Here is a 24,652-nt window from a genome sequence, read left to right as displayed (position 1 = left end):
ATACAGCTTGAGGACTATTTAGAGTTAAAGACGTCATCTTTTTATCTAAGTAGTGGTCAAGGGGAGGGGAGAACATCTCTAAGTGAAAATTATGCGTGATTACGTCACGGACCACTTAACACAATCGCTTCAGCCAATTTCTTTTTAACGACATTCCTCAACTTCGGCAGTGCGCAATGTTTTGTTAACTCCTGAAAACAAAGTTGACGCATGATGACTGGGAACATTACGGAGAAGCCAGTGAAACCAAAAATGGTTGAAACGTGCGTTAAAAAACAGAAATGAAACAGCAACATGAAACTGAAATGGGACGAACTGAAAGTGGTGGTCTCTTATTTGGAGAAAGTTCTGAGCACTGTTTTTCTTTCCTGTTTACTTGCGGTTTTTGTTACTATCATGTGCTGTTACGCATCACACATTAAACTGAAGCCCTTACGATCAGAATTTCTTGACTTCCGCGCTTGGCAGGCCCGAAAAAGACTGGTGCTTGCCAGAACGCAAGTAGCTAACTGATTTAACTCCCAAATAACTGGTGTACTTCACGCTCTACTTCGTGCGGTTCTTTCCATCCTTTCCCCCCCCCCCCACCCCAGCTAACTGATTTAACTCCCAATAACTAATGTACTTCACGCTCTACTTCGTGCGGTTCTTTTCATCCTCTCCCCCCCCACCCCCACAGCTAACTGATTTAACTCCCAATAACTGGTGTACTTCAAGCTCTACTTCGTGCGGTTCTTTTCATCCTCTCCCCCCCCCCCCACAGCTAACTGATTTAACTCCCAATAACTGGTGTACTTCACGCTCTACTTCGTGCGGTTCTTTCCATCCCCCCCCCCCCCCAAGTAAAGAGTGAGCACCGACATAGACAACAAAAGTAGATCTTTCAACGCTATTCATTTTCTCTCCACTTACACAGTTGTATCATTTCCATAAAAGCATTATTCGTAAAGAAGTTAGTTAAGTAAAACGTTGAGCCCCATTTGCGATGACTGCCATAAAACCACAATTTAAGTCATAACAACAGTCAATCAGAACAAAGGAAAATACGACAAGAAGCCATTAAGGACTCAAAGCAAATCCACGTCATCATCCTAAAGCGCGGGAAAATGCAAATAAAACCATCGCCACTAGTTTTAGTTTTGTATCTGATTGGTTGAGAAGATGGCGCGAGCTTCTCCTAGAACAATCAAAGAGCAAAGTTGAATAGAAACCAATGCACCTTGAGATCATTTAAGATTACTTTAACAACAAAATTCGATAAGTTTATCTGCACGAGTTATTTCAATAGCTGAAAGCTAACCTACTAATTACAGTTATTTCTACAATAATGTTACATTTTTTCCATTTTCTGTACAGAGATCTTTTTAAAGAGACATTTGTCTCTAATATATAAACAGTCTTTCTTGACAGACAATAACTGTAATACTTTAAGTAACTCTTTTGAATCTCTCACAAAAAACTTTGAGCAATTCAGAATTAATTTTTTTATCAATTTTATACGTTTTCTTAACAAATAAAAACTGTATACAATGTATCGATACCATCTGAAGTAACTTAAATTATACTTTAAAAAGTTCGATAAAAATTAAGGCAATCCAAGCTTGTCCTCAAAAAAGGTTATCGACACTCAATAACAAGACTAACTTACCAACCACAAGAAAGAAATTAAACAACAAGGCAATTTCTTATTTAGTAATTTATCTCTGCGTAACACGCATACCTTAATATACCAGTCGCTTAGGCAAACAATATGTACTAAAGTTATATCAAACTTAACTTATTAATTTAAAATAGCTGAATTTGTAATACATGGCCTTCTATGAAAATGGGCTTAATTCTAGCATTTTTGGTGTTCCACCCGATAAATTTAAGACCCGAGTAATCAGTAATTAACTGAATCCCTAATTTCTCGAGCAGCTACAGCTTAGTTTCGAGGCCCTCTCTCTAGCGCCTTTGACCGCATGAAGTCTGGAGAGGAGCCTCTCGTGGGAATGTCTCCAAAGGGATTGCCTGCAGTGCAATCTGCGTATCTGCATTCTTTACAGGAATTTTGCATCATGGGCTTCTAGGGCTTCGCTAGGTTTAGAAAACCAGTCATCTCAAGAAAACTTTAAGCTTTCATCTAAGTCAGTAAAAAGCCTATAAAAGATTATGAAACTGAAAGCGTTTTGAGATTTCAAAGATAGCATAAGCTTTCAGTCATTTTCAAAATGGCAACGGTTAAACTGGAGTTTTAAGCACCATTTGAACCAAGTTTCTTGACGTTACGTCTCTCTTTGGAATCTTAAAATGCGGTAAGCCGCAAATTTCATCACTAACTTTTTATTAAAGGAAATAAAAATTGAATGGTTGTTTGTGAATCCTTCTCCCTCAAGTGAGCTAAGTACACTACAGAACTAAGCTATTTTCCCTTCGTAATGAGAAAAGGTTTGTGACAGTTTCACAGCCCCTTGACTACTACTAACTACATACTACGTGCTCGCCTTCTCGCACAAGGTTCATCGTTTTTCATTTTCCAGTGAAAGGCATAGACAGGGTTATTTTCAAGGCTTTTTATCTCTGAGGGATGAATCGGCAGATCTTTCTCTTCGTCTGTTGAGCCCGAATTAGGAAATGTTTCGTTCATATCACTCTGAACGTCATCAGAGGGTGTTTCCGGTTCAAGAATGTTGTATTCGTGGTTCACAGGCTCGTCAGGTCTTAGTTCTTGCTCTGTAAAAATATCACCAGTCAAAGTATTACAAATACAAACATTATCTGATCAAGGTTACTGTGAGAGCGCTTTTGGATTGAGTGTCGTAAAACTAAAAACAATGTAATGATAACGACCAATCAGAAGAAAAGAAAAAAAGAGTTAATGAAAACTCAAAGTATACAAAACCAAACTGTCTAAAGCGCGGGAAAACGCGGGCGACCAAGTCGTGATTGGTTTTAGTTTTGCATCCGATTGGTTGAGAGAGCGAAGAGAGGCAAAACCGATGCAATCTCGGATTACCTTCGACACTCAATTGAAAATTGCTCTTTCAATCAGTTAATAATTAATAAATCATAAAATTCTTATAAAAATGCCTGACCATGCGTGTTTTGCTTTTTCTCTTGTCTCTAGATTCGTGGTGTTACTCTTAGTTTTGATCCAAATCTGTTATTGTTGTCGTTGTTGTTTTTTTTTTATTTTTGGCTGAGGTGTACGAAACTAAAAGTTTAGTGAATACAAGAAGCAAAGGCTTCTTGAAACAACTCATTTTTCCCTTCAAAGATTTCAAAATTTGTTGTCCGGTGGAATTAATGTCATTCAGCACTGCATACAACTTTGACGACGATAGAAAACAGCATACAAATTCATGAAGGCTCGCGAGAGACACTGTAACTCAGTTAAGATTTCGACACTTACATCTCAAGCCCAGTGACACGTATTCAAGTATCGACCATCAAAATCTCGCAAGATATCTTAACTTCTTGTGCGATTAAAATGCCTAAAAATCAATTACCTGACTCTTCCGGTTCTAAAATATTATACTCCGGTAGTTCTTTGCCATCCTGACTACTTGAGTTGTTGTGCTAAACAAAAAAAAATGATTCAGTTCCTTTTTCGAACTTCATAGCCTCCGCAAATCCAGGGTTCCGTGTAACTATGTCGTAGGCACAACCGAGAGCATTAGACTTGGAAGGCACTGCAATGCGCATTGCAATAAATTCCCCTCCTCATTCAGCGATAAAATGGATCCAAGGTTTATCTCTTACTCACAGGTGCGAACGAAAAGGAATTTCTCTTTACAACATCGATACAATTTCTTACGGAAAATTGAAGAGAGGAAAGAAAAATATAAACTGGAAGACATTATTTGACACAACACCAAATTCTGAGAGCTATAATTATGAGAAGAAAGTGAGGAGAATTGATATTTAAAATCTGGGAGAGAAAGGGTTTATCCTTTAAATCCCGGAAGTGATTAACATGTAACTTCTCCCCATAATATTCATACATTATCCAGCAAATAGGTAATGAGAATACTCAAACTTATCAAGTAAGAGTTGTTGTCGTGATCTAACACCAATTTCTCGTAATTAATTTACGAAGAAATGTGAAGCAGCTAGAGGAGAGAATTAACAATCAGATCTTGGAGGATAATGAGGTAAGTCTTATGAGTCTAGTATACCAGAAACTTCCCAAGCTTTTCAAGATTTCCATAGCATTAAGTGAGTAGGAGTATTGCTTCTTTCCTCTTCCAGGTGGGATGTTAGTTTATCACAGGTAATCCCTCCTTCCACGATTCGATTTCCCTTGAACTGAGCTTACTTCTACCCAATATGTATTCCTCACAAAAAAAAAGGGGGAGGTGGTCCAGTTGGAAGGCAAGCCGGTAGGGGGTGAAACACAACTTCACTGAACCCAACACATTAATCCGGTCATGGTCCAAACTCTGCCCATCCAGACTCTAGCGCGCTAACATTACACCTCCCCCCTCCCCCCTCCCCCCCCATCTAAAAGTTCATTCACATTAAAGGCACTATGCCTTACCTCCATGGCAGACGGTGTCGCATAATCAGATTCCCTCGTGCCTACTTCGGGCGCCAAACTTTCATAAAACGACCGTGTCTTTTCCCTTGTGTTGTTCTCCTTTTCTCGGTGCGGGCAGCATCCAATAGTGTTAGGTCTCTGATAATCCGAGCTATCGTTACAACTCGGACAAATAAACTTGCTCCGAATTCGGGTTCTGTCTATGAGTCCTTCATACAAAACATTATCACCAGTTTCTTGGCATTTAGGACTTTGGAGACAATGACCATCATTATGATCGAGATGTTCGTTACAGTCGTGATGATCGTGACTATCAAGATGTTCGTTACGACCGTGATGACTGTGATTTTCGTGATAATTACAAATCCCTCTATCACCCTGTTCCCGTGATTCTGTAAGTTTTTTCAAGTCTTGCTCTCGCCTTGGCAAAGAACTAAAAGAAGTCTCTTCAAACTGCAAATTTCTAAACACAAGTGATCCGTCGGTTTCCTCTTCTTGTAGACTTCTGTCCCTTTCGCGAACATTTCTTGATTCATCACTTGTTCTTCTAATTCCTTCAAGATTTGACCGTGACAATGGCGAATCAGGGTTTAGTCCTCCTCTTGAAAACCCAACTTCCTGTGCGTAAAGATTCAGAACAACTGATGAACTTTCATCAAGATTAACTGTCACTTTTCCTGAAAAAAAAGACAGCAAAAAAAGTTGAAACAAGTTACATAAAGAATATGTATAAGCAACAGAGGGTCACTGCCCCATTCCCCCCCCCCCCTGAAAACTCGTTTGGTCAAATTGGGCTTAACTAAATGAATATCAGAAACAGAGAACTGAAAAACTGAATTTTCCATAGGATTCAAGTACTCGCAAAATGGTATCTTCCATGTGTTACATTTGAAGTCGGCAAACATCGGTTTAAGCACCTACTATCGAGAAAACAATTTCTAACCATGTTCAACGAAACAGCTCTAAATAATCTTTGGTGTGAATGGGGTGTTGGTCTAATTTCGTGTTTATGTAGCATAAAAACCGAGGAGGGCTGGAGAGTAATTTGCCGCCAAAATTGTGAACAGATGATCTTATAAACTCTTACCTTTAGCCTTGTTTTCCAAAGGATAAACATCTGCCACTTCAGCATACACAGGCTCCTCTTGAATTCTGAAAGTCTAAAGAAAAAAAAAACACTTACTAACCACATTAACTGTGTGGAGCTAGTCCATTTTTCAGTCTAATGCCACAGACTACTGTCCAGGTACTACTAGGGGATAGCTTCAGTGTTAACGGTAACCTTTTACACCCAAAAATCAATATGGATATTCTCCATACTATTGTCTGTGCGTTTTTTAAGATGCTGACAAGGAGAATTTGTTTAACAATCCAGATACTCTTTAGTAGGTAATCATTTTGATTATTCTTGTGATCTTAATATTTGATTCAGGGGTGGAGAAATTAGATGTCAATCATTTCCAGGGGTTAAAGAACTAAAAGGACACGTGACGAAATTGTTAAAGACCCCAAAGAGTTTTTCATCACTTACCGGCTGCCCTAGATTGTTAATCACTACAAAATGAAAAAAAATTTAGAACACTTGTCAATGAAAAAACATGCACAAAACATTATTCGTGTATTTAAAAGTCCCTGTCTTCTTTCACCGAAAACGAAAAAAAAAATTAAATTACAAATGCAATCATGAAAAAATTTTAACATAGGACCCAAGACCCATTTAATAGCCCAGGGCCGCACTCAAGACCAACGGCACAATTTTTCCTAGAAGGACTTGTAATTAACTTATTCAATTTTTTTCAGCTGGTTACTTTTTTTTGCCACAAATAGCATGGAAAAAAAATCATGGACCACGAGAACAAAGTTGGACTGGTTACGATTGCGCTATTAACCAATATCAGACTCGAGGATTTAAGATAATGGACAGCCTTCTGAGGATACTTCAAAGGAAAAAAGAAATATAGAAAATCTCTTCCGTTTTTAAATTTCAATTCACAGTTTTTCTCTTCCTCTCCCCCCTTGGTATTATTTTTGTATTCACGCGCGGCGCGCGTGATTTCACAAATTAGCTAATCACGTGAAGGAACTCTAACCTTGACATTGGAAAACTGACGTGGACATTTTTCGCGTCAGTTTTAGTTTGTTTTCGCGGAGTTTTAGTCAATTGTTTTTAAGCTTTCGTTCGCGTTAATTAGTCACTCCTTTGTTAGGAATTTTAATAAGTTTCGGAGTTTTTATTTCAGCCAAATGATGTGGCTCATTTAACGCGTTTAATACATATTTTCTACGGGGTTTGGACTTAAGTCTCTTTTTTCAGAGGATTTTTTGATTTTTTACATTAATGTCCCTCTTGCATAATTGTCAGGTCAACCCCTACATCCTCATTCTGTTCATGTATGACTATATGTGTAAGCTTGTGTACATCCTAATCTATTTGTTCTGTTAGCAAAAAATGTTATAAAAAATCCAAAACTTTTGAGTGAAACAATTCCTAACTTGGTTTTTATGATTTTGATAGCACTCAGAAATTCTTTAAAAAAAGAATTTAAAAAAACGCTTGAACAACTACTTAAAATAATAGCATTACAACCCTTTTCATGGTTTTTAAGCTCTTAATTAAGAAAAAGTATATTAGTAATTATATAGTATATTAGTATTAATAATATAGTACTATATACATTACTAAAGCATCACATACATCATCATAGCAATATTAATGACAACAGACAATTTGTAACAAAAACAAGAGCAATGATAGCTATAACTATTAAAATTTCTTATCAGTCTTACCATTAGAATTCATGATACCTCCTCCAATTTGATGTCCTCTGTGAGAGAGAAGGAAATCTTTAGCCGGTTAATTCACAGTTCAACCATTTACACTCTAGCACCAGTATGCACTGTTCTTTATACATTTCTTAAGGTGCTGACAAGGAGAATTTGTTTGACAATCAAGAGCTCCTTTAGTTGGGGATAATATTCTTTACTCTTGTGTAAGGAGAAATTAGACGCTAGTCACTTTTTGGGATCAGAAGGTTCAACAATTTATATTTTTCAAATCTCCCATATCACATGTGATTCTCTCTAAAACAGGAGACCTCCCCTAATCTCCCATACAGGTTCTTAAATCTCCCTGAAAAAAAATATGTTAAGATATTTTCCCTAAATTAAATGGAAATCAAGTAAATTTTACTTCCATTAAGACGAAATTGAGTTTTTGTTCACCCTTCAACCCCTTGCAGTGATTAACATATAACTTATCTCTTTAACATCTATAAAAATATTCAGCAAACAGATAATGAGAATACTCAAAGTTATTTTATAAAACAATTCAAATTGTACGCATGCTCTGATTGGCCATAAAAATCATTTTACATGAGCGTATGTAAACACGGTTTTCATTCCTCTTTCATTAGTTATTTTATAAAAGAAATGTAAAATGGTTTCTGTGTTTTCATAGCCTGATGTAAACACTTGGGAGGTTGGGAGAACACTCGATAAGCTGGAAACCACTCCGTTTTGCGTCATGGTTTCTTACGCTTATCTCGTGTTCTCCCAACCTCCCCTGTGTGTTTACATCAGGCTATGTAAACACGGAAACCATTTTACATTTCTTCAATCTTGACCTGACACCACATTCTTGTCACTAAATGTAAATTTCAGTTTTCCGGTGCAAAATTGTTTCCCCTTAAAAATAACTTGAATAATTTTACCTTCTTCTGCATGGGCATAAAATTGTGTATTGGTGAAGCAAATATGCAAAGACTCCAATAAGAAGCAGGCATAGAATTATTCCAATAACTACAATAGCTGCATTAATTGCCTGTGAATGATATAAAAAATCTGTTTAGATACTCTGATCAGTATGCAGTGTCTACAACTTAAATCAAAAGTAAAATTTGAAAAAAGAGACTGTAACTCTTCCAATCAATGTTGAAGAACTTTGATGACACAAATTTATGATAAGCAGAACTCCCTTTCAAACCAGAAACATGCAAATGTGACCAAGAAGGAGAACAAATAAATCTTATGTATAGTCTCAATTGAAATGTGTGCTCTAGAAATCACAATAAACTTTAATCTCCTTTATTAAAGAGTGTATACAAAAATTTACTTCTTCCATGTGAACAGTTTGAGAGTACTTCAAATGAACTTAAACCTTGGCTACAGACATTGCCATTTCGAAAGCAACACAAAGCCTGGCTACACACACAGAGCTATAATGAGTAATTCAAAAATTGCCTCTGCCCACCTTGCCATAAAAAATAAAAATAATTTTTCCAAGTTGTACAACATTACTGCTTCTTTGTGTCTCTCCTTGTCATAAAGAGACAGAGAAAGTAGTCATAAGACTTTGTTATGCCACAGATAAGTGGCCATGAGGTTTCTAACATATTCAAGGTTCAAGATTTTTGAAAGGTAAAGTTTACTCTCTTGATTCTCAAAAGCAAGTTTGATTCTTTCATAAATGCTGGAGATAAAAATTATAATGGTTTCAGGAGTACATTCGTCCTCTACTTAAGTGGTCTCATAGACAGTGGTAGACCACCAGTATCTGGCTTTAAAAGTAAATTAGTGTGTTTGCCACCTAATTCAAAACAACTGACTTTTCGTCACAGTTGCAAACAAATTCAAACTGGCCATGAGATTGGGAAATGCCATGTTCTCTTGAAATGCTTAGGTTTTCCTAAGCATGCAAAACACAAAATATTGATTCACTTACTTGATCAGGTGTAGTGATTGGTGTTGTGGTGGTGATGGTTGGGGTGCTTGTGGTGGTGCTTGGCATGCTTGGTGTCCCTGTTGTTCCTGCGGCGGTTAATTGCGTGGTTGGCATGTCTGTGGTACGTGGGCAAGCTAGTGGGACTAAACAACAAATTATACCAAAGACATTATAAGAGACCAGGTGCTTGAAAAAACAGTCTAAGATCACACACTAAATGTAAGGTCAAAGATGTGCGTATACTTATTTCCTGTTACATATCAAGAACAATTATTAAATGATTCAAACTTTGTTAACCAGTTCTGACCATTGACTTAATAATATGTAGATTGCCTCATAAGGAAGGAGACCCTATGCATAATGATTATATACATAAATCAACCACCCCCCAAAGGGGTTTTTCAGGGCCAATAATAACAAATTGTAAATAAACAGAAAGTTTTCACTGATGTGCCCACTATTTTTGGATTACAAATTTGCTTTGTCACAATGTGGCCAGCAAAATCATTATGCCCCATTTTTTTGTGCAGCTTTGCGCTGCTGTCTTGTTGCCAATTTTTGTTGTCAAATTTTGTTGCCAATTTTTGTTATCAGATTTTGTGCCATACAACTTGTTTGCTAAGTTGAAAGGCATGGAAGTGAGAAATCTTTTGGACAATTCAACAATTGTCTTGTTGGAAGCATATTTTAATGAACTATTGTATCAAAGTGGTGACTACTGTAAAACCAATATTGATAGAAACAAAATAATATGGAAGCCATCCTCACAGTTATGAACTCTACTTAAGCAGTAGTGAAAATAAGGCCTGAAAAAAAATTGAAAAAAATAAAGTGGTGTGCGTAAGAAGTATTTCATAACTGCAACGATTGCTTCAATATTCATTTCTTCAACTGCAGTTCACATATATGATTTTCATATCTTTACAGTCAATGTTGATAGATTTAAAATTGTCACATAATTCACGCCTCCCATCTGTATTACTCACTGCAAAAGTTGTTAACTGATAAACTAATGAACAGATTTCCCACGCCTATAATCACCCAGAAATCATGGTTCTAGTTATATATGACATCTGATGGTTTAAAGCATTCTTTTTAATTGTATCTAATATAGAAGGTTTTTTTTTTAACAGTACTTACATTGGACTTCTCCTTTCACTTTAAAAAGTAAACAAAAGTCTTCTGTTCTTGTCTTGTTACCACTGCTAAGTATAGGATGTTTGGTGCAATTCAGTCGCAGCTTCATAACATAGCCTTTGAACACAGTCAAGTTCGGTGATTTTTGAGAAACCTGACATAAAAAAGATGATAACATCAAGCAAACATTTACTTCATATGATCTATGAGTTATTTTTAGTAAAAGGCTGGCACAGGTGGTCTGAAAACATCAATTCACGGAATATACCCCTACTAAAACTAAGCAATATCCAATATTATGATAATTATTCCACCATTACACCATTTTTCAAAATGGCATAATGTAATGCACAAAATATGCCAAAGAATTGTAATGTAGAACAGGGTAAAAATACTGATGGAAAGCGACGTACCAAAATGATCACTGACACTGAACAATCCCAACTTTGGCTTATTCCTTTTTTTAGTCATGATTTTTTCATTGGTCTAAAAAAAGATTACTGATTTGGTTTGCATTGCCTTTCATCTTTTCCACCCCTTATGGGATTGATATGATGCTCAGATGAAGTTGTAGGATGTATCTTGAAACTAAAATATTAGAAAATTAAACAATAGTGAAGTAATAAATCCTTCATTCTATGGTCTAACAAACTAGTAATAATAGACAGTACAAGCATACATTTTGCTCACTGCCTGTATCCTTGTGTATTATTAGTACCTGTTAAACCCAATTCTCAAACTGTACCACCTATGTTCAATATTAATCATGATAATCCATTACAATTTCCTCAAATGTTATTGGTGCATTAACTGCTCTATTTTATACTTAATTATTCTGTAGAGTTGTAATCGGACAGTGTAATTAGACAGTTGGCTGTAATCAGACACCTGTAATCAGACAGTTAAAGCAGCCAACCAAAGAAGTTCACCCAGTTAAATCCACCAATCACAGAATAACAACCACCACATGCCCCACAAAACTGGAGAATTTCCCAAATGGAGAAATTTTCTACTTCAGACAGTGTCTATACCAGAGATATTTTCTCAAATAAATGTTTTTTTTTTTTTTCAGAATTTTTAACAGTTATAATCACTTGGTAACAATGACTTTGAGATGTCCAATTCCGTCTGTAATCATACTCGTGATTGGTAAATAGGACTCTTGCTTTGCAGTCATCTAATTCTATAACCACTCATATAATTACCAACTGAATTGGACTCCACTCTGTCCTATAACCATCATGAATCAAAGTCTTGGTTCAATTTTAATTCCAGATGATATATAAAGGATATTTTGCTAAAATTTTTTTATGATAGGTAACTAGTACTTTCTTAGAGTCAACAAACTCTTTAATCCTTTACCCCCTAGCATCAGTATCTATATTCTCCATACTATTCACCATGTATTTCCCAAGGTGCTGACAAGGAGAATTTGTTTAACAATCAAGAGCTACTTTAGTTGGTAATCATTTCCTGTATTCTCATGACCTTAATGTTTGATTCAGGGGTGATATTGTAAGGAGAAATTAGATGCTAGTCACTCTTACAGGTTAAAGGGTTAAGGCTCCTGTTTAATCCGAGAAAAAACAGTCAGTTAACTTGAGGGATGGAATACCCCAAGAAAGTTTTTTATAACTAATTAATATATATGAGTGTTTTATCAGAGTATGTGTGCACAAACCCTTTAACTAATATATGTGAATGTTTTATTAGAGTATATAACTGTACTCAAAAAGTGACTGTTCAAAAGAATGGTTCAATTCAGCATTGTATAATCAAATAATGTTACCCAATACTTCAAAAAGCTTGACAATTATTCAGCATACCTTCACGTGAATGGATGGTAAAGGCTGGGTATTCATATTAATTATGAACTCGTTTCCTGTCAAATTGAATAAATGCCATATTCCTGTACTACTGTTACGAAAGGATATCAGTGGTTTCACACGGCATGACTCATATTTCTTGCCAATTATCAAGACAGAATATTTAGCTTCTTTTTCAGGATCAATAACTGCTATCACATTTTTCCAAGAAAGACATTTTTCCTCTACTGTGGAAAAAATAAAACAAACAATGAATACAATGAATTAATCAAACAACATAAGTAAGTATATAAATAATTAGTGTTTATTCATTTGTATTAATTGTGCACGTGAGTGGAATTTCATTTATACACATATCAAATTGGGAGATGCAGTAGGCTACAATACAGGTTCAAGAACTCAAGCCACGTCATTATGTTACATTCTTGGGCAAAACACATAACTCTCATAGCACTTCTTTCCACCCAGGAGTATGATTAGGTATGGGTAAATTATCAGGGAAGCCTGACTGCAATAGAATGGCATTCCATCAATAAGCAGGGAGGAGAACATCTCTTAACCCTTCACCACTAGGAGTGACTAGCATCTAATTTCTCTATACAATAACACTCCTGAATCACACATTAAGGTCATTCGAATAAAGGAAATGGTCACCAAAGAACCTTTTGATTAGCAAACAAATTCTCCTTGTCAGCACCTTAAGAAATGTATAAAGAATATGCATACTGATGTTAAGGTGTAAAGAGTTAATTGCTTCATGCTAAAGAAACCAACATAAGCTCTGGCTGGATGAGCTACACGGCTCAAGTACAGAATTAACTTACATATCAGCTGAGGGTAATTTAGTATTATCAACAAGTTGATAGTGTGAATTGGCCACTGTAAAGGGTTTCAAAGGTGCTGACAAGGAGAATTTGTCTAACAATCAAGAGTTTCTATAGGCAGTGATCATTTCCTAATTCTCAAGACATTAGTGTTTGATTCAGTGGTGATATTGTAAGGAAGAAATAAGATGCTTGTCACTCTTAGGGGTTAAACATATATTGGTCACCTTAAAAGGTTTCAAAGCTGATGTGTCGAGGGTTAGCTCTTTATCAGAGAAAATGCTCTGATGAAGCAGAGCATGTTAAATTCCACTTCTGCTTCCATTGGCTCTGACAAAGGGCATATGCTCAAAATGTTAGCTTTGAAACCCTTGGCAATACTTAATTACCCTGTTATACTCTCCAACCTACACAGCACCACAGTTTCTTTAGAAACTTACCCTCCTTAAACCATCAGTTTATTTGAAATGAAAGAACATATTTTCCTTGGTATTCTGTCAAATGGCCACATGGTCATTACATGGGAATTCACTCCAAATTGGCTTATTTTAACCTTTAGTTTTCTTTCTTTGACAATTTTATGGCTGTTAGGTATATGAATAGTTATTCCTTCTAGTTACAAAAATTGGGTGAAATATGCCGTTAAAGAAGGTCTCTGCAAGTTTTCATAATTTTAGAGCTAGTCAAAGCAAGCTAAAGGAAAATTTTGGTGTTGATTAATTCAAAGCTTGAGTACTTGATTTAAGCTTTTCATGTGAATGGAACAAAGTTCAACATCTCAGAAATATCGCTACCCTTTCAGCTCTATACTTGATTGTTTTGATAAAGCTACTTCTACACCACGTAACAGCACATACTGCACAGAGTACTTACTCCAATAAATAATTCAACACTTCTAGAGAAGTTAGCTAGTGTAGTTATGCTTGGAGAGCAAGCACGCTAAATTCCACCTTACTTACTATTCACGAAGTCATTTCTATCCTTGCATCGTCCTTCATTTCGCAGAAAAACTGAATGCGTTGATTTGCATCTGCAAACCCTTTGTGTTTCGACTGCCCCGTATTTATAGCAATTTCCGCAAACGTCAGTGAAGTAGTCTCCATCGACATCTCGAGTCAGATTAGAAAAAACGACATCAGTCCGACCTTTGACGATGACATAACACACAGCGAAAAGGACTGTAAGTAAATCAATATTCTGAGTCATGCTTTTGGGTTCTATGGACGAAGAAAATGCTCCCTTGGTCGTATTTTGAAGCTACCTAATCATTGTTCCAGAAATATACACACCGCGAAATTTAATACCGACATCATGTGACCTTCAACTGAATTATTGCTGAGTAAATATTTGCCACTTTTCGTGTGTATCCCACCATGAAACAAAAACCACATTATTCCGTGTCTTTTACGGTCTACGTTGTACAAATCTTCAAAATTTTACGCGCAAATGCTCAAAGTCAGAGGACTACTGAAAATAATTTAGAGAACGGAATGGGACAAATATATTTGACCCTTGCCTCTCATTCTACGAGACAGGGGCACATAATTTCTTTCCATGGTGAAATTACGGAGAAAAACTGGATGTTTTTTTTATCCTATTCGTCAGTTGACGCTTGGAATCAATTAGCGATTTGCGTAATTGACCTCTGCGATCCATCTCCATTAAAGGAATTTTTCATCTTCCATGTCGGTTTAGATTCCTATGGAATGTAATAAGCTCAGGCCTGAATATCACCTTCTCGAGTTATTTTCCGCCGTTATAAAAATCCTTTTGTATCGCAATCACTCAATTTGTCTCAACGAAATGTGTAGCCGTTATCTGACTAATTTAGAAGCAAAGGGAATCTTCACATAAAGGGGCGAATGTAACCACGACTTTGGGTTCCAAAGAGGAATTATTGTTTCAATTTTCCTTACCCACTTCGTCCTCGATGGAAAGTAAAAAAAAAACAAATCGAAAAGGAAGCATAACTTTCTTTCTAAAAAGGAACGTTGTAACATGCGTTAAAATTCGAGGGAAAAGATCGTCTGGACTTAAAAGGGTCGGAAGTGTTACCCATGAATTCAGTCTCTTCCCTGTCCAAGCCCTATTTCGAAGAGGACACTCTTAATTCTCTCCACAACGGTAATAAAAATTAAGTAGGAGTGTGAATAGATAATGAAGCAGAAAATTAAAAAGGATTACCGACGGAAGTCTTAAGGATTCCAAAGTTAACTTTTCCAAAATGAACAAATCTCCATCGAGAGTCGATATTCTAACTTGGAATAGGGCTTTCCAACATTAAGAAAGTAAAACATTTAAATAGTAGAGCTAGTTATTTAATAAAATAATCTTCGATCAAATAAGATTTCGTTACTTGAATTAACATTTTTTTTCAAACATATATAACATGAAAGATAAGTTATCTTAAAATAGACGTTGTTTTTCCAAATATACGTTATCTCACTGATTAATAAAAAATATTCATGCAAATTCCTGCAACATTTTAACTCTGAAGTTCTTTAGAGATTTCACGGAGAACATTGCGGTTGACCCTCGGCTTCAACAAGTCAAGTTCATGAATTGTGATTGGCGGATTGTGATCCATTTTCTTTTAAACCATACGACTGGTTCTTAATTATGATCTATAAAAGGACACACGAACAGATGACGTCACCATAAATTAAATACATTGTTATTTTACTCGTGTGGGGAAGTAAGATGAGTGAGTTGATGGCCACTTAAACACTGTACATGCACATGGGGGTGGAGGGATTTTTAGGAATTACATAGCTTTTAGAGGGAATGGAGGCGGGTCAGTGGTCGCAATTCCTGCAAACCCCTACTCCCCCCCCCTTCCCCCCTTAGGCAATGAATAACGGCCAGTCCCTCACTATCACGCATGTTTAGTACGCTTCTTATAGTTCAATTAAAATCTGGTCGTTCAGGGACCTCATACGCGGGTGGCTCAAATCCAAGGTTGACACCGCCATAAATGTGCGGATCAGGACCCTCCAGGACATCGTACACGGATGCATTGGCGTAATCATAGTTAGGCCCCTCAGGGACATTATGTATTGGTGTTAAATAACATTGTTCTCCATTTAAACTCTTATTAGAGGCCTCATTTGCCGATATCTTTTCAAGTTCGTCTAAATCTGCATAGTCAGCATACTCAGGTGATTCTTCCAAATCCGCTGGGGGTGGACCTGTGGTGTAGGGCGGTTGATACTCAGGGGGACTGGGTAAGTTTTTTCCTGGGGTTTCACCAGGGTTGAGAAGGGCTAGATATTCAGGTACTTCATATTGACGCTGAAAGAAAAACAAAGGATTGGGTGAAACAAAGACTTAAATCAAGCCTACGAAGTTCAGTGTAAAAGGCGTTTCAAATCTCTCTCTTGAAAACATCTAATATCTAACTCTACTAATCTCCGTGAAAACTCCGAGGTCGTGGATTCGGGCCTGAATCTCTTCCACCCCGTGTTGCGTTCAAAGGCAAAAGATCAAAAGATGCCCCTTCGTTTATGAGATAGTGCAATCAAGAACTGGGCTGCTTTTGCTAGCTTCGCTCAATTATTGACTCAGAAGACTCGAGCAACCCTGTCCACCAATCAGAAGCAAAACTAAAACCAATCCAACCTTGGTCACCCGTGTTTTCCCGTGCTTTGAGTCCTGAGCTCTCATTGGCTCCTTGTCATGTTATATTTCTTTTGATTGGTCGTTTGGTGACTTTGATTTTGGTTGAACGACACTCAATCGAAATACGTTCGAGTGTAATCCTAAAACAGAGGAACACTTAAATACCTCCTGTACCACGCTTTTTATTAAGGGTTGGTAGATTAATCCATCGGGATTCAAGCTCTGATAAGTGTTTAGATTAGGATCTGACGTGCAGCTTGCCTCGACGTCTGCTTCTACCAAGCTCTGATAAACAGGTTTATCTTGATCTGGTTTTCCATTGTTATGGGATCTAACGTGAGCACAGCCGTAAGAATTTTCCTTGGTAGGAATAATATTTCTACTGGACGTATTGAGTGACTTTTTCGTGGCGTTGTTCAGCAGTATCTGCTGGCTGTTCTTTGCTCCAGGGTTGTTTATTAGCAAATCTTCACAATTCTCGTAGGAAGGATTGCCTGGAAATGTAGAAAAATTAAATAAATTTCAACCCACCAAAACTGACCTTGAGGCCTTCCATACCCATATTCCAAATTACCTCCGTCTCAACACTAATCCAATTTAGTTTAGGCAGCTAGCTTAGTTAATTTAGTTTGATATTTCAATCTTAATTGCTGAGCTTAATTAGCTATAGTTATTTGCAGTTCAGCCAATGTAATAATGATGAACTGAAAGGATAAATAAATAAATAGAGTATTCACCCTTCCAGCCGTCCTTTGAGCTCGTCACAGCCTCCACTCCAGTCCCCACCCAGATTGTCGCGTGACATGCCCAAACGACAGCTGGGAAGAGACTAACCTTTTTCCCTTCATTTTCAGAAACCGATCAAGGAAAGCCCCAAGGGAAGAGGGTAAGTCTGAGTTACAATCAACTCACCTATAAGACTGACGGAAGACTTGCGAACCAGAGCTTCTGGTTCCATGTAGACTGCGTCGTCGCACACGGGATTCTTAAAAAAGCCAGTCATTGGGAAGTGGTTCTAGAATATAAAACACAAAACTATCTAGTGGGTTAAATTCTCTAAGTAATTGTTGTTAAATAAAAGACGACGTCTTAAAGAACCGGGAAACTTTTCATTTTTGCCCAACACAGGAAAGTAAAACACATTTCAAATGAGAGAACAAACTGTGATTTGTTATAGTTCTCCACCTGATTTGTTAAAAAAAAAAAAAAGTTACGCGAATCTTGTGAATTTCAAACCGAAGCTGAGAACCGGATTACATTAAAAAACCAACAGAAAATTGCTTATAGTATCAATAATTTCCATTGAGGCTCCCTTTCAATCAATGAGAAGCTCGCTAACTAAAAGCCAATCGCGCTTGCCCGCGCTTAGGGTTGATTGCATGTGATTCCTTCGAGTTCTCATTGGCTGCATGTGATAAATTTGTTTTTTTCGGACTTCCCGCTGTTGTTACTTTCAACTAGCACAAGTTAAACGACGCTCAATCGAAACGCCGAGCAAGTGACCAACCGAGAGTAAAAGCCATTCAACGGGCAATATAGCGATATTGAATATATATGGTTGGATCCTAATAAGTAAAAACCAAAGACTGAGCATTGAAAGCTTAATCCTTTCATTTTCCAAAAGAGATTCTAGTGTATTTTCTCAAATTTCACTTCCTTTCACCCTTTACACCCTAACATCAGTATGCATATTCTCCATACTGTTCTCTATAAATTTCTTAAGGTGCTGACAATTTTTTAACAGCCAAGAGCTCCTTCAAGTGGTAATCATTTCTTTTGTTCTAGTGAGCTTTAAAATGTTTGATTCACGAGTGAAAGAAATTAGATGCCAGTCACTCCTTGGGGTTATAGGATTAACCAGCGAAATAGTGATTTCAATATGTATCAACTAGTCTGTGTGTAAGTTCTTGGTGTAACACTTCTTTCCCTAAACTAATCAATAGAGAAAATAATACCAGCTGAAAGGCAGAATTACAAGTCAGACTGTGGAAACTAAGCACTAACGTGGCAACTTACCTGTGCACCAGTTGTAGGGTTTGCAATAACTGAAAGTAAAAAAAAAATTAATCAAATCTACATTAAAAAAAAAACAAAACAATCCAGAAATACAAAAATCAAAGAACAAACAGGAAACCTTCCTGCAGTTTAATATACAGAATATTTATTTGTAGCTCACGTAGTACTAGAAAAGATGATTCCCTAATGACTGAAAGAACTCGTGAACCTTTTGCACAATGACATTCAATGGTGGCATATCGCTTCATTTCAAAGATAATTGAGCACAAAACTATGTTAATTTAATTTAAGAGCGATCTTCACAATAACGAACACTACTTAAGCAGCAGTGAAAATATGGCCTGGAAAAAATTCAGACTCGTACAGGATTTGAACCCATGAACTCTGCAATACTGGTGCAGTGCTCTATCCATTGAGCTAACAAGCCAACTGGGAGCTGGTCATTAGGTTGGTTCGTGATAAACCCGTGAAGTTAAGTAACTTAAGAACACTTGATAACTCTACCTGTTGTTCCAGCACCATAACTTTCAGCATTCCTGAAAAGTGAGATAAAATGTTTCCATCAGAGTTGAGGTGAAAATAGCTTTCATTTTAGTTGTCACACACTAGGGATTCCACCAGAGACTCTTAGGGCCCATAATTCAAACAAAGTCTGGCCATTGTTTAACAAAACCACATCCTAAACAATGGTCAATTTAGCTGAATGCTTTTATCTTATGAGTGTTTTAAGTTAAGAGTGTCAAGATAGTCGAAAGCTAACAGAGGATGGACATTTTAATTTAATTAAATCAATCCTCTAATAGAAAGCAACTGAGGCTCACTGATTGTGTAAAACCTTGGTTTGGTTTAGAGCTTGTGTAAATAACCAGAGCTTAGGATCAAAACTTCCTTAAGCAGTTAAATAAATATTTAAAAGCACTGCTTTACAGCCTTCATTTGAATTGTCAAACACAGTGGTTTCATAATGATGCCACATTATTCAGCATACAAATTCATTTAAATGGCCACATATAGGGAAATTTTTTTTACCAGACCTGAAAGTGTCTAATACAAAACACAATCAAAGCTACTGCCAACTATTAACAGTTACCTGTGCTTTCTCCGCTGACTGATAATGAGCCAAGTGCACAGCAACCCAACAGAAATGCAGATCACAGCGGCGACGCCTATCACTATAAAAATCGTCATGTCCTCTAGCTTGTCTTGTTTTTGAGCACTAAACTTATTTTCATTGTTTTCTGGCTCTTTATTTCCTGAGCTGGGGTGAGTTGGCTCCAGAGTTGCAAAATCTCCTGCAGTTGATTCTGTTGGCAATGTTTCGAAAGGGTGATCTGTGATAACTTGACTTTCAGTAGTGGAAGTATTCTCTGCCGTGATTATGGTGCTTTTTGTACTTTCTGTTGTTTTTGCCTTAGATGTAGGGACCTGTAAATGTATTCAGAGTATTTTATGTTAAACAAAACACCTGGAGGCATTTTTGTGGATGCATTGGTCGTTATCTTCAGTCACTCTGGTTTTATGTGGAAAATAATATAGCTATAAAGCTGACTCTTTAAAGTAAAGGAATGCAATTGAAAAATAAAGACAAGGAAAAAAAAAGTTAACAAAACAGGATCTCTCTTGCTCACCCATTCAAGTATTAACCACAGCGAATAGAGCCTACCTTCAGTGAGAAGCAAAAGCATGGCTAATTTCCATATCTGACCACAAAAACATTAAAACAAATTTTTAATGCATCTGCTCAAGGGCACAATTAAGAAATTGCTTCTCTGTGAATGATAAAGGAGCTGCTGTCAAATGAATCTCTAAATTAAGCCAAATTGGTCTGGCAGCAGCACAACCACAAAGAGGCTCTTGTAGGACAGCAGAAGTATAAGTACTCTTTTCACATACCTTAGTTGGAGAGGTTTTCGCATTTGCAGATGTACTTGTCTTTTTTGTCATGAGGTTCACATGATTTGTGGTTGATTTGACTGTTACAGCCGAAGCCATGTGTGTTGACTTTCTTGCCGTAGCTTTTGTTGTTGCTATTGTTTTTGCTTTTGTTGTTGTTGTCACTGTTGTTCCTGCTGCTGTCGTTGTTGCTGCTGTCGTTGTTACTGCTGTCATTGTTGCTGCTGTCCTTGTTGCTGCCGTTGTGGTTGCTGCTATTGTGGTTGCTGCTGTTGTGGTTGCTGCTGTTGTGGTTGCTGCTGTTGTGGTTGCTGCTGTCATTGCTGCTGTTGTTGTTGTTGTTGTTGCAGCCTTCTTGGTGATTATTTTAGTTGGATGCTTTACTGTTGTAGACTGTGCTTTGGTAACTGGTGGTTTTTGAGTTGAGGGGTCTGGAATGGTCACTGCATGTAACAAAGAAATAAAAGGGTAGAGTTCAAAAGCACCACACTTACCAAAGAGTGCAAGCTAACAATACTCTTACTTTCTCTATGCTATTGATACCCAGATACACTGCAGCAGTAGGATCAGGTCCTCTTGGCTTATAAAACTTAATCCTATTAAATTAATCCTTTAACTCTCATAAGTGACCAAGACAGAATTTCTTATTACAATATTGATACAATATCAAGCAGACAAGTGATGAGAATAAAGAAAAATATCAGTTAGGGGATTATTAGTTGATCCAATACCAAATTCTCAAAACTAACATCACAAGAACTTAATGGCAGACAGTAAGGAGAATTACTAATGGGATCTTGGGAGTTAAAGGGTTAATATGGAAACATGGGTACGTACCTGATAATGTTCCTCTCGTTTTGAAAAGAACACAGTATCTCTGTGTATTTTTTCCTTTCCCACACTCTACATTCACTCTCATGATGTAACCAAAATATGCAGAGTTCAGACGTCCATCCCACTGTGATAAACAAAAAGTTTAAGAGCTTACTGACCTGCAACTCAAATGTATAAATTATTTTCTGAGTTGCAGATGCAAAAGTTTAATATAATAATAGATAGTTATACATGGAATAATGTGATCCCCAGTTAAGGTAAAAAAAAAATTGAGATAAAAATAGTAAATAAAATAGCCAGTAAAACTATAATGCCAGAGCTCCAGGCTCAACTTTTTTCTAAGTAGCTGTAAAAAAGGAAAAAATCATCTTTGAAAGCCTTTGTTCATAAAATGGTCAACAGAAATAACATTTTGGTTTTAAGAAGAAACCTTATGGGATATTAGTTGATGTGCAAAGCCACCGACCACTTTGCTGGACTTCAGAGAAAGTAGTAGAGCTGGAATTTGTTTTTGGAGATTTACGCTACATCTCAGGGCTTTATACTAAAGTAACTGAGGAAATGGAGGTAACTTTTATTAACCCTTTAACTCCCAGATCAAATTTGTAATTCTCCTTACTGTTAACTATACAATTCTTAGAATATTAGTTCAGAGAATTTAGCATTGGATCAATTAATTATCCCCAAATTGATATTTTTATTTATTCTCATTAGTTATCTGCTTGATATTGTATTGATATTGTAAGGAGAAATTCTGTCTTAGTCACTCATGGGAGTTAAAGGGTTAAAAAAAGAACAATGGATCTTGAGAAATATTTCCTAAAAATGTTCATCTCATTTTGACTTCAGACAAGTCACAAAACATTGCCCCCCAAAAGGTAGTGAGAGTAAAATGGCTGCTAAATCCAACTCTCAAAACCTTTTAACTCCTCAGATCTGATTGTCAAATCTCCCCTCTAGCTCTGACACATTTCCTTGTAAATTAGTTATGAGAATTTGGTGTCATATTGGGATAAAAACTTCTACCTTACATGTTTGAATATTCTCATTACCTGTTTGCTGGATAATGTATGAATATTATGGGGAGAAGTTTCATGTTAATCACTTCTGGGAATTAAAGGGATAACAATCAAATCTTAACCTTCTAATCCCTTAGAGTGACTAGCAACTATTTTCTCCTTACAATAACAATCACAAATCATCCATTTAAGTACAAGGAAAAGAGGAAATGATCGCTAAATAAAATAAGCTATTGATTGTTAAGCAAATTCTCCTTATCAGTACTAAGGAAATGTAAAGAGAACAGTATGGAAAATATGCATACTGATGTTAAAGCACAAAAGGATAAAGTTAAGAAATTTGCAAAACTTTTCAATTCAAACAGTCATCTCAACTCTTAATCATGGAATATTTAACAAACCTTTCAACCATGTATCATTCTTTTCTTCAGCAACTCAAAGTGACTTTTTTCTCAACTTTATTCTTATGCCTGGTGCTGGGACTTTATTCCACTTTCTTGCACCCAAAGTAGTTTTAAGGTAGCATAAGTGTTGCAGCCAGTATTATATTTGACCAGTAATATCACTTGTATATTAAATCTGAGTAATTCCCAAGCAGTGCATTCCCCATACTGGAAGTAATTTTAAATTTTATTCCATGATTTAAGTCAGCATTTTATTGCAAGTAATTGGTCACACGTCAAATGTGGCTATTTTTTTTTTTTGTTTTTGTTTTTTTTTTTTTGACAGTGATTTTATGTTTTGTATTGTATTGCAATGTATTTTACTGAATTGTACTGCTCTGTAATCTGTTGGTGGAAATAAGTACAGGAAGAAAAAAAATCCTTTCTTTAGTCTTGGTCAAGGGTACCTACCACTAATGCTGTATATGGCCAGTTATTAATGCTGCTTACACTAAATGTATCAGCGTCTTTCTTGGCTAACGATTTCCACGTTATGTCTAAATATTCCACAGATTTCACTTTGCATGTGTTTGATAGTTTTAAAATTCCCTTAAAGCCTGATGCTGAAGGATCCAGAGCTGTCAAAGGATGGGCCAATACTTCTGATTGAAACAACTTTGAACAACCTTTTTGAAGAAAAAAAAATGATTATGATTACTAGTGTGCCTAATTTTGTCACGGCTTTAAGAAGACGGAGGGACTGGGCGAGGGGCTGTTCTGCATTACTCACAATTATGGAATATCTATAACAGTAATCACAATTCGCAACAAACAAGTCGCCCATTGCTAACCGCATCTATCTCTCAACAGTCACAAGTTAGAGTCACAACTGATAATTTAAGTCGATCGTGTGAAATGGATGACCCAGGCTGGATTCTTTTTTTGGCAATGTTTCGACCCATTATCTCAAAACGGTCAAGTTTGGATTAGACCCCACTGAATCCGATTACGTAACGTCACTTCCATTACAACTCCATAATAATGAATGAAACCTTCTCGTCATAGCTGTAGGATTTAATCATGGATCCCGTTGGTAGATAAAGCGATATTATCATAACTTTTGCAGAATAGTATTGTTTCGATCACCTGGATTAATTCGAAAGTACTTGCGATACTCAATCTCGGAGCAAGGCCCTAAATTGTCTTGGATTTAGGAAAGAATGAAAATTTCTTTATCAGTGGATCATCGGCTAATTTCAATTCAAGAATATTCCGTCAAAAGATATAATTGAGGTATATTTGACGTCTCCTCTGCATACACATCATTTTAGCAGGTCGAGATTTAGGAAATATTAATTGCGAAATGTAAAATATCAATATTGATAATCTTGAGCCTACCTGCAAAAGTACGAATGTCCTTGTTTCCAACACAACTTGCGTTGTATGGATTCATTTTCAACTGAAAGGTTGCATCAGAGTACTGGCATTCACAGACACAACAGCCTTGAGAACTACAATAGGCTTTCCTTTCCGTGCACCAAGGTTTTCCGGCGTCAAGATTTGGTTTCTCGTTGGGGCATTTTGCAGAAGGGTCAAGATTCGTAAAACGGTCTATCGACCCCGAATTCGATACTTTGGTGACTCGAGAAACATTGAACTGCAGTCCTTGGCATGTGCTAAAGATTAAGGAGCATAACATAAAAAGCTTAGTCGGCATCTTGTGGAAAATATCAGTGTTTACTATAAAGCTGTTTTGCTAAAGTGTTTTGCAATAATTACAAAGGATTAACCGTATTAGATTCCCCCCTTCACGTCTCTGCAGATACCGCGCCTGCTTGGACCAGACACGCACGTGACTCGAAG

At 36.7% G+C, this 24,652-nt stretch overlaps 2 protein-coding genes across 2 annotated transcripts; both read right to left on the bottom strand.

Annotated features, from left to right (window-relative positions):
• Nucleotides 1-879: 879 nt before the first annotated feature.
• LOC113672509 (uncharacterized) lies at nucleotides 880-14,597 on the bottom strand. The gene is made up of 11 exons (XM_089206230.1): nucleotides 13,986-14,597; nucleotides 12,203-12,429; nucleotides 10,380-10,530; nucleotides 9,240-9,382; nucleotides 8,230-8,339; nucleotides 7,307-7,344; nucleotides 6,051-6,073; nucleotides 5,607-5,679; nucleotides 4,520-5,196; nucleotides 3,489-3,558; nucleotides 880-2,712 (listed from the first exon to the last, which is right to left on the bottom strand). The coding sequence occupies exons 1-11, from the start codon at nucleotides 14,230-14,232 to the stop codon at nucleotides 2,465-2,467; spliced, it is 2,007 nt and encodes a 668-aa protein (XP_089062356.1). The 5' UTR covers nucleotides 14,233-14,597; the 3' UTR covers nucleotides 880-2,464.
• Nucleotides 14,598-15,322: 725 nt separating this feature from the next.
• LOC113672507 (uncharacterized) lies at nucleotides 15,323-24,622 on the bottom strand. Its single transcript, XM_089206221.1, has 10 exons — nucleotides 24,188-24,622; nucleotides 23,261-23,475; nucleotides 21,391-21,511; nucleotides 20,554-20,996; nucleotides 19,751-20,085; nucleotides 19,165-19,196; nucleotides 18,661-18,689; nucleotides 17,557-17,659; nucleotides 16,810-17,138; nucleotides 15,323-16,317 (listed from the first exon to the last, which is right to left on the bottom strand). The coding sequence occupies exons 1-10, from the start codon at nucleotides 24,504-24,506 to the stop codon at nucleotides 15,931-15,933; spliced, it is 2,313 nt and encodes a 770-aa protein (XP_089062347.1). The 5' UTR covers nucleotides 24,507-24,622; the 3' UTR covers nucleotides 15,323-15,930.
• Between the last annotated feature and the right edge of the window lie 30 nt (nucleotides 24,623-24,652).

Source organism: Pocillopora damicornis, chromosome 5, assembly GCF_964200805.1.
Source record: "Pocillopora damicornis chromosome 5, jaPocDami1.2, whole genome shotgun sequence".
Taxonomy (NCBI): Eukaryota; Metazoa; Cnidaria; class Anthozoa; order Scleractinia; family Pocilloporidae; genus Pocillopora; species Pocillopora damicornis.
The sequence above is the reverse complement of the archived record's forward strand: the minus strand, read 5'-3'. Positions and strand labels throughout refer to the sequence as shown.

Excerpts from the sequence above, each read along its gene's own strand:
- LOC113672509 (XM_089206230.1), bottom strand. The coding sequence starts at position 14,232 with ATGACTCAGAATATTGATTTACTTACAGTCCTTTTCGCTGTGTGTTAT. Across the intron at positions 8,340-9,239 it reads CAATCACTACACCTGATCAA|GCAATTAATGCAGCTATTGT; the intron begins GTAAGTGAATCA and ends TATCATTCACAG. Across the intron at positions 5,197-5,606 it reads TTTGGAAAACAAGGCTAAAG|GAAAAGTGACAGTTAATCTT; the intron begins GTAAGAGTTTAT and ends CTTTTTTTTCAG.
- LOC113672507 (XM_089206221.1), bottom strand. The coding sequence starts at position 24,506 with ATGCCGACTAAGCTTTTTATGTTATGCTCCTTAATCTTTAGCACATGC. Across the intron at positions 19,197-19,750 it reads AGTCAGCGGAGAAAGCACAG|GAATGCTGAAAGTTATGGTG; the intron begins GTAACTGTTAAT and ends CTCACTTTTCAG. Across the intron at positions 16,318-16,809 it reads TAAAAAGCGTGGTACAGGAG|CGTCAATATGAAGTACCTGA; the intron begins GTATTTAAGTGT and ends TTTTTCTTTCAG.